At 42.5% G+C, this 20,069-nt stretch overlaps 1 protein-coding gene across 1 annotated transcript in view; it reads left to right on the top strand.

The window, feature by feature from the left end:
* The first annotated feature begins 790 nt into the window (after positions 1–790).
* Positions 791–20,069, top strand: part of LOC308150414 (E3 ubiquitin-protein ligase rnf213-alpha-like) — a 33,486-nt gene continuing 14,207 nt past the window's right edge. Inside the window, exons 1-29 of the mRNA XM_080523248.1 lie at positions 791–864; positions 1,908–2,027; positions 2,289–2,446; positions 4,257–4,979; positions 5,114–5,295; positions 5,413–5,583; positions 6,105–6,307; positions 6,429–6,715; positions 6,894–7,153; positions 7,333–7,548; positions 7,721–7,934; positions 8,026–8,081; positions 8,177–8,363; positions 8,584–8,742; positions 8,841–8,939; positions 9,014–9,136; positions 9,492–9,675; positions 9,785–9,958; positions 10,050–10,202; positions 10,334–10,947; positions 11,069–11,228; positions 11,330–11,547; positions 11,630–11,767; positions 11,871–12,035; positions 12,237–13,536; positions 13,663–13,844; positions 14,236–14,391; positions 14,474–18,082; positions 18,167–18,291. Of these exons, the coding sequence (XP_080379374.1) occupies positions 1,925–2,027; positions 2,289–2,446; positions 4,257–4,979; positions 5,114–5,295; positions 5,413–5,583; positions 6,105–6,307; positions 6,429–6,715; positions 6,894–7,153; positions 7,333–7,548; positions 7,721–7,934; positions 8,026–8,081; positions 8,177–8,363; positions 8,584–8,742; positions 8,841–8,939; positions 9,014–9,136; positions 9,492–9,675; positions 9,785–9,958; positions 10,050–10,202; positions 10,334–10,947; positions 11,069–11,228; positions 11,330–11,547; positions 11,630–11,767; positions 11,871–12,035; positions 12,237–13,536; positions 13,663–13,844; positions 14,236–14,391; positions 14,474–18,082; positions 18,167–18,291 (10,319 nt within the window). The 5' untranslated portion in view covers positions 791–864; positions 1,908–1,924. The remainder of the gene's footprint in view (positions 865–1,907; positions 2,028–2,288; positions 2,447–4,256; positions 4,980–5,113; positions 5,296–5,412; positions 5,584–6,104; positions 6,308–6,428; positions 6,716–6,893; positions 7,154–7,332; positions 7,549–7,720; positions 7,935–8,025; positions 8,082–8,176; positions 8,364–8,583; positions 8,743–8,840; positions 8,940–9,013; positions 9,137–9,491; positions 9,676–9,784; positions 9,959–10,049; positions 10,203–10,333; positions 10,948–11,068; positions 11,229–11,329; positions 11,548–11,629; positions 11,768–11,870; positions 12,036–12,236; positions 13,537–13,662; positions 13,845–14,235; positions 14,392–14,473; positions 18,083–18,166; positions 18,292–20,069) is intronic.

Genomic DNA, 20,069 nt, shown 5'->3' with positions numbered 1-20,069 from the left:
ATTACTTTGTTTCCTTCTTCTGAGGATTAATCTAAATTGACCACAATATGATCCACATCTTTAATATCTCTTTGCATCAGGCTTCCAGTAAAAAATACATTGGACGGGTAAGTGGGCCACAGACAGGCTGAGTCACAGTGATAGCAGAGAAACTTCTGGAACCTGGACAAGCATTCCCTGGATGTATGGGGAAGTCCCTGGGAAGAGCCCTCCATTCACGAGGGATAGCTGTCATTGTGTGCACCGTGGCTATTTCAGTAAGCCTACATATCTGATCCTGATCAGGAAAATCAAAATACAATCTTCTGGACCCAGTTGTTCAAAGCTTTTGATGATCCCGATTTTTTGGTGAACTGAACCAGGATCAGATCGAGCTGGATTTTCCCTATGTGCCTCAAAATCAACCTGCTCGATCTGATCTTAGATCAGAGAAAATAACCGGAATTATCCAGATTAAAGGGTTTTGAACAACTGGACCTACAAAAAAAAACTGTGGTAACAATGGTAATCGAGAAATCGATTAACACAATATCATGAACCATACTGTCAACATTCAAGAATGTGTTACACAAGTTCTGTATGGCATCTTTTAACTACTATTTGATTTGCTTAGCCTCATACGGTAGGTGGGTTAATTATTAGCGTATGATTCGGAAACCCCCAGCCAGGAAGAGCACTGCTGTCACCTGGTTCGCCAACCGACTGGAAAGACTGACACGTTTGTTGACGCCCATTTCCAACAAAACGAAAGTTTAGTCGCTTCTTCACTCATTCCATGACATGACGCGGCTGGACAAAATGTTCTCGTGGTCAATTCTTTATCGGACAGAATAAACTCCTGACGGATTACCGTGCAATTAACAGGTACTGTTGCTACGTTTTTGGGAAAAGCTATTTGTCTAGTGAGTCAGAGACGAGAACACAGGGGGCTAAGCTGAGACTCCAAAGCCGCCAGGCAGCCAGGGTAGGCTATAGCGATTCTTGTGGAGCTGCGTTAACTAAAATGGCACTAGCTATGACCCTAACCACGAAATAGCCAACTGGCATGATGGCATTATCATGCACATCTGCGTTAGAAAGCTATGCCTGTGTGCGATGTGCTCACCTGTCTGCAACGCACTTGATGAGAGTATTATTATTTGTCTATGTCATACGAGTGCATTTCATTATGTGCATGTCAGTCGTCGTCGTCGTCTTTTTTATTTTATTTATCCATCACTGTTTCGTAGTTGTCCGTGTGTGGGTAGATCGGCTTTTACATTTCGACATCTTTATTATGCCATTAAAATGTCCCCAGCTCACCAACATTAGCTGACTTTATCTGCTGCAGTTGCTATCTAGCTACGTTAGCCGACTACCTACATTTGCCCCAGTGTCGAGTGTGTCACACCCTTTTAAATACTGTAACAATAACGTTTTAACAGCTTGTGTATTTGATAGGAGTTTATTGTTTTGTGTGTTGACGTTGGAGGATGAAATATAAATGTTATGCTAAAACAAAACAGGAAGTGGGTAGCGCGTGTAGCAGCGGGACGATTTGTGATTGGTTAAGCTTGAGGTATTCGTTAGCGATTGGAGGAAGTTTCAATCGCTGCGAAATGTGATGTCGAGAGGTGGGCAGGGCACCGTTTAACATAGGGCACAGGCTAGGCACACGCCTGGTCAGGCCTTCCTTATAATGCCATTTGCTTATACACACACAGCTATTTTGTTATTTTCTTGAACTGTTTCACTTATGTACAATGGTATTTGTCTACTAGATATTGCTCTAGTGTCTAGTCTGATGTGTAAAATGCTGAGACTGACTAAATGGGAAATGGACAGCTAGTTACATCTCTCACATTCTACTGAAACGAAAATGAAAGGTATTTTCTTTAGTGAACTAACAGTGCTTTCCTGATATACAGACTCTTGAAATCTCAAGATGAAGTGCACTAAATGTGGCCATAAAGCTATAGAGAAGTCAGCTAAATTCTGCAGTGAGTGTGGATTTAAGCTATCTGCACAACCCTCCATCAAGGCACCCGGTAAGTAGCCTATTGCCTTAATGCAAGATCAATATGATCACATATTGACACATTTTCTAATGTAAAATAAGGTTTGTTTTAGCGTAATCAGGGAATGCTCTTTTCAACATTTTGGATTTGCAACAGTTATGCCATACTAGAGAATGAGAGTTGTTATGTTGAGATGGTGAATTTGCATCAGGCTGCAAAAGGGAATTATTGTGTTTTGGAATGTATTTCACAGCCATTGGTGTGACTGATGTTTTTGTTATTCAAATCTAGACAAATCCTCTGGAACTACTCCCATAAGCCCTGAACCGTCGTTGGAAAGTGGGAAAGAGAAGTCAGAAATAAAGAGTGATGCCTCATCTCTGGACAACCAGGAGACCAACAAATCTCCTAAACGGCAAAATGAAGAGACCAACAGAAACCCTAAGAAGGTGGATATTAACACTATGGGCTGGTTTACCAGATGAAGATTAACTCCACTCCTAGACTAACATGTATCTTCAATCAAGATTTTCCATTGAATGTGTAATGTGTTTCCAGGAATGGGCTTAATCTGTGTCTGGGAAACTGCCCCTAAATGTTTTTGAAAGGTTCCCCCTAAAGATTAACATTGTTGTAGCAGATGTGAGCCTGTCACTATTTGAGTAGTAAGCTATCATACAGTATGGCCCCATCAGCAGACGTGGGGCTAGAGAGTGATGTTGTGAGAAATGTTGTGAATGCTGGTTCACGTCATGGGTTTGGCTGACGAGGATGAACTCCAGTGTTTCCCCTACCATTGCCTTGGGGGGGCGGGCCGCCCTCCCAACGGAACCCCCCGCCCCCCCCAAGAAAGAGGAATTATTACGGACGTAGACACCAAACATCTGACAAGCAGGCTAAAATATCCGTGTTTTTTAAACGCACCCAACCCGAATCTGGCGAGTGGCAAGCCCATAGGCTCGTTGGTAACGTGTAACAGCCGTAGTCTCGCATAGCCAGACCTATCTCCACACTTCGCGCTGTGCCGCGCTGGAGAATAATACAAGATTTTGCGCAAGTGTGCGCGCGAGACGCGAGAGTTTTTGCCGGTTGTGATGTCTGCAGATTGAAAGTAAGCAAGTTGAAACGTTAGCAAATATAATTGCTGAGTGTTCTGACAGAGAAAGTTGGTTAAAATTGGTCGTTATTATCGTGACTAGAAAGTGTCTGACTATAGTTCCATAGTGTAAATAGTGTCAAAGAACTAGCAAGCTAGCTAGCTCAGAGGTGATGAGATGAGCTAGTCTCCTTGCACACTTGCCAGCTAAAGAGCTAACTGGAGGCACTTTATTATTTCACTTAAAGTATACTATCTTTCTTATTCTGCTAGAGTTGGGCTTCGTGGTAATACCATAATGGCATATTTACAGTACATGGACAGTTGATTGAAGCATTGGAAATGTCTGTTTTTTATAGTTGGACATACGATTTTTTTTCAGGTGAGAGAGTAAAGTCAAAATGACTATCTGACTACATTGCCCACAGCAATCCAATATTCAATTATAATTATGTTATGAATTGATATGGATCAATTTATGCCTCTTATTAGATTATAAATACTCTGGCTGTTTTGTTTACCTTTTGGTTGACAGCAAAAGGGAGAGAGGAGGATAGGGAGGGAGAGAAGGAGAGAGAGCAGGATGGTGTCGACACACCAGAGAGAGAGAGAGCAAGAACTAGGTGAGAAAGTGGACAGGTAGTCAAGACCACATAAGTAAGTAGCCTTGAGAACCGATGGTTCTGGAGCCTAATGGCCCATAGGGCAGGAGCCTATCTCCTGTTTCCGTAGCGTGAGGCGGCTTAATGTACAAGTACACCCCTGGACATGACGCTGGTATGAGGCAGGGTCTTACCCCCTGGGGGGGGGGGGGGGGTCCATGCCACGGTCCATGCCACCCCCCCAAGGCAGCAAACCTAGGGGAAACACTGAACTCCATTACATTACTTCACAATATGCTTTGACTATAATTTGTGTTTAGAGAGGATTTAGTATATTTAGTATATATCTTCTATTTGTTACATTATGTGGCCTAGTGGATAGTGAGTTGGACTGGTAATCAGAAGGTCATGAGTTCAAATCCCACCTGGGAACACCACCACTAGTGTGTCCTTGAGTAAGGTACTTAGCCCTAAATTACTCCAGGGAGGTCCCTGTAATTTCTAATTGTATGTTGTGTACATGCTTTTTGTTCATCATGTTTTCATCTTTGGCTCTATTAGAGAAAAAAGAGGAAAAGAACCAAAAAGAAGAAAGAAGAGAAAGATGGCCCTGAACAGATGACTTCTGACCTCTCTGACATCTCCCTGGTAGACAGCCAGGAAATGAATAAACAGGAAGTGTTTCATCTGACTCTGAGTGAGTCATCTGACAGTGACAGCTCAGCCAGTGCAATGGACGAGACACCAGACTCTCTTCACGTCATGCCTGCGCCGCTTGAGACCCCTTCTAGTGCATCTGTCACAGCTGCTGAAGCCAGACCATCTGAGAACATGTCTGACAAGCAAAGTCTACAAATCATTGCATCGTCACAGAGAAGCATAGAGAATCAGTCTGCTGAACAAGGTACCCAGATGGGGCGAGAGAATGAAGTACCTCAATCACCCTCTAATCTCATATCCAAGTCAGCTTCGACAAGTAAACCTACCTCCCTCACAAACTCAGGGGGCAAGTCCCCCAGCACCACTCCTCAGGCAGACGCAGTCGAAGCTACAAAGATCACTGACCAGAAAAATCTAAAGGCTGGTGGGAAGAGCAACAAGAACAAGAAAGATGTGGCAAACTCCAAGCAAACTAACCTGGACCAGAATGCAAACATGGACCAGAATACGAATCAGAGTAAGCAATCCAAACAGGAAGTGAAAGCAGATCAGCAGAGCCAGCAGTCAAAACAATCTTCTGCTGCTGATAAAGAGATGGTGTTTGGCAACCAGAAGAGACCGGAGGTAATGGTGTTATTTTACTTTTAAAAGATAATGTTGTCTGGTAATTATTGAGAAGGATCTGTTTGACCAATTATGGTCAAATAGGTCAACTACTTAACCCTAACCTTCAATTAATCTGTTCCTCCACTGAGCAGGCGGCGAGCAGAGGCTCCGGTGTTGACCCTCAGAAAAATGTGGAGCACATGGAGGTCCAGCAGTCTTCCCATGAAAAAGGAGATGCCTCTTCTGCACATCAGAGTCCAGACTCCAAGAGAGCAGACAAAGACAAAAGTGACGACTCAGAAGCCAACTCTCAGGATGTCCCACCTCCAAAAAGGTATTCACAATTTTCTGCTGGTTAAAAGTATCTCAGTGAATGTAAAGGAGATATTAACTTATTTTATATCTCAACTTTACCTGTACTAATCGTGCATACCTCTCTGTCCAATTTCAGGATAACTACAGGGAAAAGGCAAGTATCTGCAAGGGAGAGGCTCACAATCTATTTCCACGCAGTCCTCTCAAAGGATTTCAAACTTGACCCGAATGAGGACCGTGTTTTCATAAGAGCTGGGGAACACATTGGCACCTGGGACGCCAATGCACTAGAGCTCTCTGTGACTAGGTGAGTTTAAGGACAATCAAATGTATTAGGTGGGGATGTTGACATTGATGACTGGCATGCATGGAAGTAAATGAAGGCATATAATAACTTATTATTTGTGTCTAATCACTTGTATTTTACTTCCATGTTAATGCTGCTATTTTATTGATCTATAATATGTACTAACTCACTAATTACATTCCCAACGCATGACTAATGTGAATTGTATACTATGTTGACTCATTGTAACTCATGGAGCAGGGCCTCTTGGAGTAGAACCTGGCAGAGAGAACCACATCATTCTGCACGCCATTTTCTGCGTTGATCGATTTCTCTCTCCTCATTGCAATACGAATTAATAAAGAACCTTTTTACTTTCACGCTGTCGAACCCATGTGAAGACTGATGTTTATCTTCCACACATGCTTAGCCTAATGCTCAACACTGCTGGCTAATTGTATTATTATAAATTATTAGATTACTAACAATGATTAGTAAACAAGAAATAGATACATTTGTTTTCTTTATTTTTATTTTTACAGGGACCTAGGAGAGCATGGATTCTTAGTTGAAGGAAGCCTGGTCACAACAAAAACTATCGCAGCAGCTACGTCCATACCGTACAAGTATCTTGTCTATAAGAGCAAAAAGGCGAAGTACGAGTTTGAGTACATATACAAACTGGATTCTACAAACCCTACCAATAGGTGTCTTTTTGTGAAGTCCCATCTGCTCAATGAGGAAGGTTGGTGCAGTATCACAAGTTTTGTTACAACTGTCCATATTTTGGGTACCTTTATCCATTTTGTAAGGAAATGTTTATGGGAATTTCTGTTCTGCTTTGATTTTTCAACATTTTATTTCAGGGGACTGGCATCAGTATGATGACATCATCTGTGTTGAGCCATCCAAGAACGTGCTTAAGCGTCTTAAAGATGTTGTTTGGCCTGAACAAAGGAAAAGTGTGATCCAAGGCAGAGAAATCGCAGGGAGGATAATGCTTGAGAGTATTTTTGACCTCCTCGGGAGCTGGAGTGACATAAATCTCAAGAGTTTCCTCAGTCAACTGCATCAGTTTTACCAGATTTATCAGAACCCCTCTGTGTATGAGGAAACGCACAAGAAATGGCAGTTGGGTTATGACGAAAAAGATGTAAGAAGTGAACTCATTGTTTTGACTTAATATTCTACAAATACAATTCCTTGTATGCTCTAAATATTAGCGTCACAAATAAATGGAAGGGAAAACATTTTGCATTTACAATATTTTCAAAATCTGTCTGACTCTGTCCGTCTCTCGTCTGATAACAAACAATTTTCTACTTTCCAAGGTCAAAAAGCTTCTGAAGCAGTTCATGCTGGAGTGTGTGACTCCTAAGCTGCAGAAGGAGGGGGATGGGAAGAGCACTTTCATTCAGGACCCTCTAAGGGCTGCTGTGATCATGCTGTATGTCTGGAAACAGTATGGTTTCAAACTGGACAATGGAGAACTCACTCGGCTTTGTGCTGCCCTCTGCCTGCCCAAGCTGCCCAGAGACGAGTTCCTGCAGTACTGGACAGATTTCGCTCAAGCTGTCTCAGGTTTAAAAAAGTAGGTTCTTTTGATTTTGATATATTGGGTTTGTAGATTCTTGGACATTTAGACATATTCAAATAATTACGGTCAAATAATAGGTTGTGAAGGAACACTTAGAAGATGTGTTCTGAGTACCGGTATGTGCTCAACTGGTATTAGAGGAGAAAACACTGATGTATTTCTTTCCTAAGCAGCTTGCCAGACATGTTGGTGAGTCTGATGAACACTGTGAAGACTGAGGGGATATCATGGTGGATTCTGGTGATTCCTCTGCTCCACCTTGTTAAGGGCACCTCCAAACCCTTTCAACAAGTCACTCTCACAGTCAGTCCCATGTATGAGCAGTCCTGGGCAGGCCTCACAGGAGGCCTCACAGGAGTCAACACATCACTGAACAGCCAGGACAGGAGGTACGTATCTCCATTATTAAATAACTCTTACTGTGTCTCTCCATTAACGGATTAGCTCATATTCACTTCTGTTTGTCTAATTTGTTTGTCTGATAAATATGTATTTTATCTATTTCCAACTAGGGGAGTTTGTTGAAAATGTTATTCCTAAATGTTGTGATTTCCTTTTTAGATCCATGTTAAATCTCATGAAAGCCAATAGCTATTTGGTGGAGGTGGACAGACTTTTGGCCCGTTCCTGGATGTATCTGATGACCAGTGAGGACCTGGTAGAATGTAGTTCCCTCTTTGTTGAGGGAACTACCTCCGGTGAAGTTGAGCTCCTTGACATGCTTCATGTTTTCACTATGAAGGCTCCTTCGGACGTTAGCTATGTTAACCAGGAGGTGAGTTGATGCACTAGTTGAAGATATTACAAGCTTCCAATATTATAAAAGATGTGTGGTCTTTTCTAATGTGGTGTTTTGTGCCCTACAGGATGTGTCAGACACACTTTCACATATTCAAAGTAATGTCATTGAGAAAAAATACAGGTAATTATGTCATTGATCAGTGCATGTTGCTTAATGGTTTCCTTTTTCTGTGGTAGTCAGTTGCTTGAAACATCTACTGTTTATTGTGGTTGCAGTTGTTTTAATGAGGTTTATGGTAGAGAGTGCCTTGCGACAGCAGTGAAACTGCTTGAGAAGATTTGCAAAGGAGTCCGATCAAGCTACAGCCAGAACTTCGCAAACATCCCTGTAGGATGCATGAACCTGGTAGTCTCTGTCTCAGACTTTGCCCAGTCTTTTCAGGTGCAGGTATGTGGAAATAAAGTAGCTTCATTGTGATTCATAGAGAATCCCATCCCATCAATCCAATATCTAAATGTTATCTTTAAATAGATACCATATGAAAATGATACCCTGGCTTTTCAATCCTCGTTGTTATGCATTTGACAGTTGTCCAAAATAGCATGATCCTTTTTAAATGAAAGATAACTTCAACTAGTTATGAAAATGACAAATAATGATGTGAAACTGTTCTATTACCCAGGATGTGAAAAGAGACTGTATGCATGCAAAGGAGCTGGAGCTGCTGTCTAAGGCGATGGCAATTATGAGAAAATGGATCACTCAGACCTTCAAAGACAGGTTGCTGGCCCGGGGTGTATCTTCCATGTACCTATCTGTTAATGTCACTACAGAGATTGAGGTGAGAAGAAAATGTTTTATTGTGAAAAACATTGCCTTGTTTTTATCATTAAGCAGATCAAAGCTAACGTTGTATTTACTGTTCGGTTATAATCTTAGATGTGGAACAACATAATCGCTCTCAGTTTCGTAAGTGAGGATTTCACAAAGGAATGGAGACAGACGTTCATTACGGATTTAGAAGGCAAACTGAAACAGGTATGAAACGACAACACAGGATTGATGAAATGTATATGTCAGAGATATCTCTAAAAATGTTGTCATACTTTTAGGAGTCCCCACTGGATCAAATTGAGATCTACTGCTCAAAGATGCAGGACCTGAACAACTCTCATCCACATGTTGCCAAAAGTATTGAGAAATGTGCTCTGGAAGCTGTCACCTCATTGTGCCAGGTACGGGACCTCTCATGAAGATTCAACAAATCAAACCCCCTTTGAATCTTAAATATAGTACATTGTAAGTCGATTGTTAGTGTAAGTACTAAGTGCTTTTGACTTAAATGGGAAATCTGGGATTCAAATAACAAACTAACACTTTTTTTCTCAAATTCATAGACCGAGTTAAATATGTACATCCATGAGATCAAAATGGTTTCCTTTTCTTTTGTTAAAGCTATACAATGTTTATAAATAATGCTGCAATAATGCAACATATATGTCGGGTTATGTTTTGGGTCCAAAAATGGGTTTACTAATCCCAAATTGCCCCTTTTAAATCCCAGTATTTACAATTGCTTTTCTCATACAGAGCAAGTCTGAGGCCAAACTCTTTGAGAGGTTCAGCATAAATTGGAGGTTTGGAAAACTTATCTCAACCATTATCCAGAAGTCCTGGCCCAGAGACGAGCATGGGAATTATCAGGATGAAGAAGAGGTTGTCCTTCAACACCTCCTCTCCTGGACAGCAGCCAAGAACATCTTTCAGCTACACGGTACTTATATTCTGCTATTGACTGTCCTGAAGCTGACTCAAGCATTTCAATGCACTATCCATCCTGTTTCAGTGTACTTTTACCCATGTTGTAATTTATGTCATTTTAGGTGCCGATGAGAAACTGATTGAGCAGCTGTCTGAAGAAGCCAGGGACAGAATTGCTGTTGCGATATCATCCTTCACAGCCATTTCCAACCAGCTCATCCACGGAAACATCAAGATCAAACTGCTCAACTACATCTTAGAGAAGAGTGGTACTTTCACAGAGCTATTGAAGATAGGTAATGTCATATTTTGTTTTGTCCTCTTGAAGGGAAATGTCAGTGTTTTCAAATGTATAGCTTTCAAATGCATGTTTTCATTTGAATGCAGACTGTCTGTCTGAGAATGAGCGATACAAGGATAGCTCCCCTATGAGGAGGCTGCTGCAGTTGAGGCAGGACGAGGTGAATGCTGTCTACCATGAGCAGGAGCTGTTGGAAATCCTTCTCACAATGAGTCGCAAGCTACAGGAACATATCACAGGTGTGTTTTTGTTTGTGATGTTGTTGTAGGATATGTCATTGGGTGAATTTCAATTAAATTCAAATGAGTAAATTACCTTGCAAATCTGGTCACAATAATAATAATACTATTGATCACTTAAATGTTTAAAGTTGACTTGGGAGGCTTGGAGGAGAGAAAACAAACCAACGTTGAGGCTATGACCCTGGACCAGTTCATGGAGGTTCATCCGTTTGACCAGCTGTCCTCTTCAAGGGCTGGTGTGGTAACCTATTTTAAGCTTGACGAGGAGATAAGACGGATGGCAGAAGAACTGCACACGTTCAAAGATAGTTACATATTCAAGATGTGCTGGGAGGAGCAGGCAAAATTCCTTGCCCGTGGAGAGGGAGAAGGAGATGAAGAGCCTGGAGTGTTTGAATTCATGGCACCGCCAGATATAATACATGATGATATTTTCCTGCCTTGCTATGCTAACTACGAAGACATCTACACATCCCTGAAGAATGGTAGTCTCAGACTGAAGGAGGTTGACACCCTCTTCAAGGCCTACAAGGGCAAGTATGTAGAGCTGGCTCAGGACTTGGACATCATGTGCAAAATCGATAAGTCCAATGACAAACAGTGGATCCAGAGACGAGTTCAGCAGATTGAGCAGTACCATGAGCTTCACTTGGCTGTAGTGTCGGCACAAGTTATCATGCAGGTCAAGGAGACCCTCTGCTTACAAGGCAACTTCCAGGTCCTGGAGAATCTGCTAGAAGTTGTAAGTGATTATATTCTGTTAATATTTTTAAATGTGCTTTATTTGTTATCAGAGATTTAACCACTATTCCCAATTTATGTTGAATATATCAATTAATTTATTTTGGTTTTTCTGTTCCCAGACACATGCAGACTTTAAAAACGAGCAACTGGATCGGATTGACAATGACTTGATCGTGGCCAAGAGGGTGCTGGTGGACATAACAGAACCCCGCAGACTGTGCCTTCAGGAGCTAGGCCTCAGGAAGAACTTTGTCATCTGGGTTAAAGAGGCCCTTGAAGGTAACAGTCTAATGGCTAAACATATTTGTTTATCTTTCTCATATTTGTTGATTTAAACCAAAATGTGGTGGTGTTGTCTATATTGATTTATGCTATTACAGATATCAATGAGCTGAAGGTGTTCGTTGACCTGGCCTCCATTTCTGCTGGAGAGAATGACCTTGATGTGGACCGTGTTGCCTGTTTCCATGATGCTGTCCTTGGTTACTCCCCAATGCTGTATGAGCTGAAACCAGAAGCTGGTTTCCAGACCTTTAAGGAGGTACTGAAAAAGCTCTGGAGGGCATTGGAAAATGATGGAAACCTCCCAAAGAAGCTGGTGAGAAAGATGAACAAAACAACAATTTGTGTATTTATTGTTTTGCAGTGAATGCCATTGACTTTCTATTTTCTGATTCCAGTGTGACACTGCACGCCACCTGGAGTGGTTGAAGACTGTCAAGGACAGCCATGGGTCTGTGGAGCTGTCCTCTCTCTCTTTAGCATCAGCCATCAACAATAAAGGCATCTACGTCATCAGTGGGCAGAATGTAAAGAAGGTAAATGTTTCATTCATTCCGTTCCATATCGATTCAGTATCATGGAGGATAAGATTCTTCAGTGTCATGCCTCAATTGATTTTGTTTCTGTTTCTTAATAAAGTTGAGTCTTGACACGGCCCTGAAGCTGCAGATCCCAGAAGAGCATGATGAGGGGCATGAGATGCGCCGTTACTCTCTGGAGGACCTGAGGGAGCTCCAAAACAAGCTCATGCTCATGTCTGGTAAAGGGGACCAGGGCCAGTGTGAGGTGGACCACTTTGCAGAGGTATACCCATATTTAATAAATACATAAATAGAAATAACCGTGATAATGTAATTGTCTTAGTTTTAGTTAAACAATTTAATGTGGATTTGAACTTGATATAGTATATACAAATATATAGATTCGAGTATTTCATATGTATGTGTGATATTGTATGTTATACATATAATTATAACTGAAGAATCATTTTGTAAATTCTTTCAGGTTTTTGCCAATGTCCAGAGATTAGCTGTAGCATTCATTGCCCTGTTTACTGCTGGGAATCCCCTGTTCAGGCACTGGGAAGCCCAAATCAATTGTAGCTCACTCAGCAAAGAGGCAGGCATCATCTTGAACTTCAACCTAGGCAGTGTCATTAGTGTTATTATGGTAGAAGGCAACATAGTGGAACAGCTCCCTGAATTGTGCAGGAAAATGGAAAAGTGTCTTAAGTACTGGAAGGACTTCATGGACAAACAGAGGTCCAGCCATTACTACCTGAACTACTACACCGCAGAGCAGATTGTCTATCTGTGCAGCAAGCTGACACAGCAAAATGTGAGCAGTTTGAAGGACCAGGTTCTCATGATGCTCTCCTTTGTCAAACCAAACTGCACACCATCAGATTTGAGGCAGGTCTGGCATGCTCTACAGTATGAAATCCTCACCAAACCAGCAGAGCAAAATGAGGACATTGACTTTCAGACGTTTGTTGAGGTACCAAGCAATGTAGAGAGAGATCCAGATTTTATGGGAGAAATGGATCTTCCCTCTGAGGATCTACCAAGTCTTGTGGAGCAAGCAAGTGGCATAAGACAGCTGGAATTGATGTGGAACGCTTACATGGAAGACATGAAGAACGTTCTCAAAGACACTGTTGATGTCAGAAGCCTTGGAAGACTGTTGGAGATATTGGCCAACAAAGATGAAGATGAAGAGGTTGAGGAAGACATCATCATAATAACTGATGAGAGGAAAGAGAAAAGCATTCAAAGAGAGCTACCCAAGGGCCTGACTATTGGGAGCCCAAACCTCATTGTTTGTCCACATGATGATATCCTAATGTCTTGCATCTCCATATACATGAGTAGCAAACACGAGAAACTTCCCACCTACGATGAGGTCCTCCTCTGCGACTCCTCTACGCCTTACGAGCAGGTTGAGCTATTCCTCAGGCGCTGCCTCACCTTAGGCTATAGAGGAGAGAAGATATATACCATGCTCTATGGAGATCAGCTGACTTATGAAGTGAGCTCCAAAGTTGAGAACTTCTTCCAGAGAATCAAAATGCAGGGCAGAAAAGATTACAGACTCGTGATCATCTGCAGCTCAGATCGGGAGCATACCTACCTTCCCTCAGCCTTCAGCCAGTACAGATTGCACATGGTGCCCCAAGAGCCTCTGAGTAGGATTCAGAGCTACCTGAACAGACACTACACCGTCCCATCAGACCAGTCGAGTGCTGCTGCTGTGTTCAAAGAGAGACTCTGCGTTGGAGTTGTGTCATCCAAAAGAGCTGGTGTTGGTGAGTGTTATGCTTGTTCTGATGTGCACAGATAGGTTGACCAACATTTGATCTTATCGACATGAACTAACTCCTCAATTTATATTTGACTCAGAACTATAACATGTTAAAACTTAAAACTTTCAGGTAAATCCCTTTACATTAAGAGGCTGTATGAAAAACTGCAGCATACCACCAGGAAGCCCTCACTGCTCAAATGCATCCGATTGATTGAGCCCAGGGTTGATGAGAACATTATTCTTCAGTCTCTTCTCAACACCCCCAAGACGAAAGAGCTCACCATCTTTCATTTTGATGTCACATCTTCGGTAAATCTATTGGGTATTATGTAGAATAATAAAAGATCTTGGATAACACTTAATATTGTGTTTTCCGTATACCTTTGTAGTAACTCTTATTACTTTAGTCAAATTGTATTTACATTGATTTGTCATTATAGGTTATAGAGTTGAGCGGTTTGTTATTACACAGTAGCAACAGTTCTTATTCCACTTATGGATTCTACTTAACAGAAGCCACTCAACTCCATTATTATGCATTTGCCAAGCAATTATTAATGCACACACACAGAGAGACTTCTGGTGTAAGTGTTATCTAAAGTGTATTTAGTTACCACACACACACACACACAGCTGGAATTATTTATTACCTCTGATGTTTTGATTCAATTATTATTTTATTTTTTGCAATATTCATCAGGTGCAGAAAGGCCTTCATGAATTTCTGTTCAAAATGTTGGTCCTGCGTTACTTGATGGACTCTGAGGGAAGGATGTGGAAATGCAGTAACAAGCAGCTGTACGTCATTGAGATCCTACTCTCGACTGTAAACTCACCCAGAAATGGCCCAAGAAAGGTATGTTTTAAGACTCAAAATTCTATCTCTAGATTTATGTTTTGATTTGAGGTTTTATCGTCCTTCTCAATTTTTTTCACAGACTGCAAGTGTTGACTCAACATTCCTGGATGTGTTCCCAAACATCTTCTGCCGCCCACCAAAAGAGGTTCTAGAGCTGGATATGAGGTGTCAAGAAGATCACTCCGTTGTGAAGTCTGAAGACCCACTTATGGATGATCAAGAGTTCAGGAGTGAAGCCTTCCAAAGACCATATCAGTATCTGACACGGTTCCATAACCACATCAACCTAGATACCTTCATGTACAATGAAGTTGAAGGGACTTACGTAGAATGTCTACAGATGCTTTTTGTTTACTGTGGCATCATGGATCCATCATGGGCAGAGTTGAGAAACTTTGCATGGTTTCTAAACCTTCAGCTGCGTGACTGTGAGACATCAGTTTTCTGTGATGCCACTTTCACAGGGGACACGCTCCAGGGATTCAAGACCTTTGTAGTGGACTTCATGATTATGATGGCCAAGGACTTTGCCACTCCATCCCTCAGCATCTCTGATCAGAGCCCTGGGAGGCAGCAGATGGACCTAACTGGGGTCAATGATGAAGACTTGGCTCCATTCCGGATCAGGAAAAGATGGGAGTCAGAACCACATCCATACATCTTCTTCAATGACGACCATGTGTCCATGACTTTCATTGGCTTCCACTTACAGCCCAATGAACAGAACGGAGTTGATGCCATTGATCCATCCACAAAAAAGGTGATTAAAAGAAACATCATGACAAGAGAGTTGTATGAGGGCCTCACCCTACAGAGAGTCCCCTTCAACATCAACTTTGATCAAATGCCCAGAGGGGAGAAAATCGAACGCATTTGTAATGTTTTGGGGCTCCAGTGGCCTCTTGATCCTGATGAAACGTATGAGCTCACCACAGACAACATACTGAAGATGCTGGCAATTCACATGCGGTTCCGGTGTGGCATCCCTGTCATAATCATGGGGGAGACAGGATGTGGGAAGACGAGGCTCATCAGATTCCTTTGTGAACTTCGAAGGGGCGGAGTGGCCACTGAGAATATGAAGCTAGTGAAAGTGCATGGAGGAACAAGCTCAGACATGATTTACACAAAAGTCAGAGATGCTGAAGCCATTGCATTTACCAACAAGCAAGACTATGGCTTTGATTCTGTTCTCTTCTTTGATGAGGCCAACACAACAGAAGCCATCAGCAGTATCAAGGAGGTTCTATGTGACAAAACTGTTGAAGGAGAACTTTTGACACCACACTGTGGCTTGCAAATTATTGCTGCATGCAACCCTTACAGAAAACACACAGATGAGATGATTCAGAGGTTGGAATCAGCTGGCCTTGGATACCGAGTCAGAGCTGAAGAGACTGACCAAAAGCTTGGATCCATCCCTCTCCGGCAGTTGGTGTATAGAGTACAGGCTTTGCCCCCCAGCATGATCCCTCTAGTGTGGGACTTTGGACAGCTCAATGATCACACTGAGAAAATGTACATCCAGCAAATAGTACAGAGGGTGGTTGAGACCAACACAATCAATGTAGGATATGCCACATTGATCACAGATGTCCTGTCTGCCTCACAGAAGTACATGAGGACAAGGAAAGATGAATGCAGCTTTGTTAGTCTGAGGGACGTAGAACGTTGCATGCTGGCCTTTGTGTGGTTTTACAAAAACCATAAGATGCTGTTTGCTGCGCTGAGGCATTTCAAGAGCAATCAAAATGCAGAGAGAAATGAAAGAAACCAGAGGGACCAGGAAGAAAGAGATCCAGTTTTGTGGTCTCTGGTGATATCTGTCGGAGTGTGCTACCATGCCTGCTTGGAAAACAAAGAGAAGTACAGACAGAGAATCTGCAAATATTTGACAGAAACATACAGCCCATTGAAAGTGATGCAGGAAATCTCACTTATGCAGGATCTCTTTCTGAGTGGAGTGCCCCTTGGCGAAACGATTGCACGAAACAATGCCCTAAAAGAAAATGTCTTCATGATGGTAATCTGCATTGAGCTGAGAATCCCCCTCTTTCTGGTTGGAAAACCTGGAAGCTCAAAATCCCTGTCTAAGACCTTGGTAGCAGATGCTATGCAGGGCCAAGCTGCTCACTCTGATCTCTACAGAAGGCTGAAACAGATTCACTTGGTGTCCTTTCAGTGCAGCCCCCACTCCACACCGGACGGCATCATCAACACATTCAAACAATGTGGTCGTTTCCAGGAGGGAAAGAATCTGAGTGAGTACATATCTGTGGTGGTGCTGGATGAAATTGGCCTGGCTGAGGACTCGCCCAAAATGCCCCTGAAAACCCTCCATCCTTTGCTTGAAGAAGGATGCATTGACGATGAGCCTTTACCGCACAAAAAGGTTGGATTCATTGGCATTTCCAACTGGGCATTGGATCCTGCTAAAATGAACAGAGGCATCTTTGTTTCACGTGGTGACCCTGATGAGAAGGAGCTGATTGAGAGTGCTAAAGGCATATGCTCATCCGACACAATGATTTTGGAAAAGGTCAGGGATTTCTTCCAACCCTTTGCCAGGGCCTACCTAAACATCTGTCATAAACAGGGCAAAGGTTTCTTTGGCTTGCGTGACTACTACAGCTTGATCAAGATGGTTTTCGCAGTCACCAAGGCCTCTGAACAGACTCCCAGTGCAGAGAAGATAGTGGAGGCGGTGCTGAGAAACTTCAGTGGAAGAGATGATGTGGACGCAGTCACAGTCTTCACTAAAAGGCTGCAGATCAAACGTAATCTAGAGAGTATCAGTGCCATTGAGCTGGTCAGACAAAACATCTTAGCAATTGGTCAGGAGGAAGAGTGCCGCTACCTGTTGGTTCTGACAAAAAACTATGCAGCTCTTCAGATCCTACAGCAGACCTTCTTCTCTGAGAGCTGCCAACCAGAGATCATCTTTGGGTCAAGCTTCCCAAAGGACCAGGAGTACACCCAGATCTGCCGCAACATTAACAGAGTGAAAATCTGCATGGAGACTGGCCGAACCGTTGTGCTCCTGAACTTGCAAAACCTCTATGAAAGTCTCTATGATGCTCTCAACCAATACTATGTCTGCCTCGGAGGACAGAAGTATGTTGACCTAGGACTGGGAACCCATCGTGTGAAATGCAGAGTGCACAAAGACTTCAGACTCATCGTTATTGAGGAAAAAGAGGTGGTCTACAGACAGTTCCCAATCCCTCTCATCAACAGGCTTGAGAAACATTACCTGGACATCCACACTGTCCTCAAAAGTGAACAAAGGAGAGTTGTTAAAGAGTTGGAAAGATGGGTTGGGAAGTTTGTGGTTCTCAGCAACCAACACTCAATGGCACCTCAGACATACAATTACTTACCACCTGATGTCTTCATTGGCTTCCATTCGGACACATGTGCTTCTGTTGTCCTTCAAGTGACAGAGAAACAGAGGGAAGATATGGATGTTTCAGAGCCCCAAAGAAGACTCCTGGAAGAGGCCAAACTCGTACTGCTGAACTGTGCCACCCCAGACTCTGTGGTGCGGCTGGACTGTACAGCTTTCCCCAAAGTTGAGAGTGAACAATTGGCAAGGATCTACTTCGAGGAGCAGAAGCACAGCTCTTTGGCAGACTTCATCTTCTGTCAAACACATCAGGATGACCTGTGCCATTCATCTTTCACAGAGGTAACTAATTGTTGTATTCATTTAGTACATTTTACCTCGGTACTTTAATTTATCCACTTCTAAGTTATATCTTAACTTCCCCAGGTGACAACATTTTCTAGGCTTTTGACAGCATCAGATATTGGACCACTGGAAGAGATGGTGCACAATGTGGAGGTTCTCTCCCTGCCGCAGTTTGACACAGAGCACTCTTTCCTTAAGAAGATCAGGTGTGTGTCTTTGACATTTTTAATTCTCCATACATGGTAGGGGTGGGAATCGCAAGGTAACTCACGTATCGATAACCGTACGATATTTTGCCTCCCGTATTGATAGTATCGCAGTACATAAATTCTGCTATAATCGATACATTGTAAGGCAATTCATCAACGATACATCACAATATCTGTGTTAACTGGTATTTCATAACGTGGTTCCAATGTTGGCAGCATTCGGCAGAAATCTTCGTTTAACACAACTCTGTACAGGCGAAGGTCCTTGCAAATAAACCCAGTGATAGACTTGGTAATAGTCGTAGCCCTCGGGGAGTTAAAGCGAAGCCTTGTTTTATACCTTGAAATATAATCGTTCCAGACCAGTGTTGCCAACTTGGCGACTTTGTCGCTATATCTGGCGACTTTCCAGACCCCCGTGGCGACTTAATTAGTCAAAAGCGACCAGCGACAAATCTAGCTACCTTTTCTGGTCATTTGGGGAATTATTGTAAAGCATCTAACATAACCCGTGTTCCGCGGTTCACGTTACAACCGAGCTTAGGAGAGACGAGTAGCCCTACAGTCTCCCTGGAGAGAGCCTGGTGACGCGAGGTTAGCCTACAGTGAGGGTTGCCGTCTCCTCCTCTCCCTCAATACTCACTCACGCGGCCAGTCTGATAGCAGCCTCGCTGCAGCGGACCGCTCTGAGCAAGAGCTGCCTGCAAATGAATCGCGTGTGCGTAGCTAACGTCCAATCACAACAATGATTTTGTACAGTTCAGTATAATATTTGTAGATATGTTTTTGTTTAAATAATATTCACTCTGTCTTTTAGTTTCACACTCAAAAATCCCTCAAACGGTTCACTCTGTCTCAGTCAGTCTCTCGCACGAGTCGCACCCTCTCAGGTCCACCCGCTCAGTAAAAACATATAGTTTAGGTTAAGTTTGTAAATACGTAAATAGTTAGTTTGTAAACCTGGTCAGCCTTTTTCTATTAATTTAGCCTTTCAGATTTGCATATTATGCAAATGAGTTGAATACGTCATCTAGCTACTTCTAGCTACTTTTGGGAGAGCCAACAGCTACTTCCATTACAGAGGAGTTGGCAACACTGTTCCAGACTTTAGATGTCGTATTTGTTTTTCCCCGCTTAGCGTCATTTCAGCCATTCATCTTCTTAATTTTTATAACATCACAACATGCTGATAGAACATCGACATGCTAGAAACACATAACTACACATAATTAGATGATCACACAGCCCCAAACACGAACACGTCCCAAAACGAAAGTATTTACAAAAGTCTCCCTTACCAGTAGCCTATGGCAAACGAGAATAGTGAATCCTATCCACAAATTACAAGTATTTAGTGATCGTTAAACTGTTGTTTATTATATCGAGTGGGTACTTTAAAACTTAAAGTTTCGTGTTAAGAAAAAAAAATAGTCTGCGAGTGGTTTAGCCCTAGGCTGAGTTCGTAAATTCGCCCTGGAAATCTGATCAGCAGTCATGGAATGCCTCTTGTCCAATCAAATTACTTGGTCCCTTTATGACGTTGAGCCCAGTGTGCCCTCCGGTGCTCTCAGAGCGAATTTACGAACGCAGCCCTAGACTGGCTTGCGTACCCCTTTACCTAACTCTAAAAAAAACTTGCACACTAATTAAGAAAAATGTTTTTTTGCCACGTGAAACGATAATCGTATCGCAAGAGGCCATGATACGATAATCGCTGTATCGATATTTTGTCCCACCCCTAATACATAATGCAAATCAAAAAAATATGTTTATTT

The sequence above is a fragment of the Nansenia antarctica genome, assembly GCF_963989245.1.
Source record: "Nansenia antarctica genome assembly, chromosome: 2".
Lineage (NCBI taxonomy): Eukaryota > Metazoa > Chordata > Actinopteri > Argentiniformes > Microstomatidae > Nansenia > Nansenia antarctica.
Note: the sequence above shows the minus strand (reverse complement) of the source record. Positions and strands in the feature narration are given on the sequence as shown.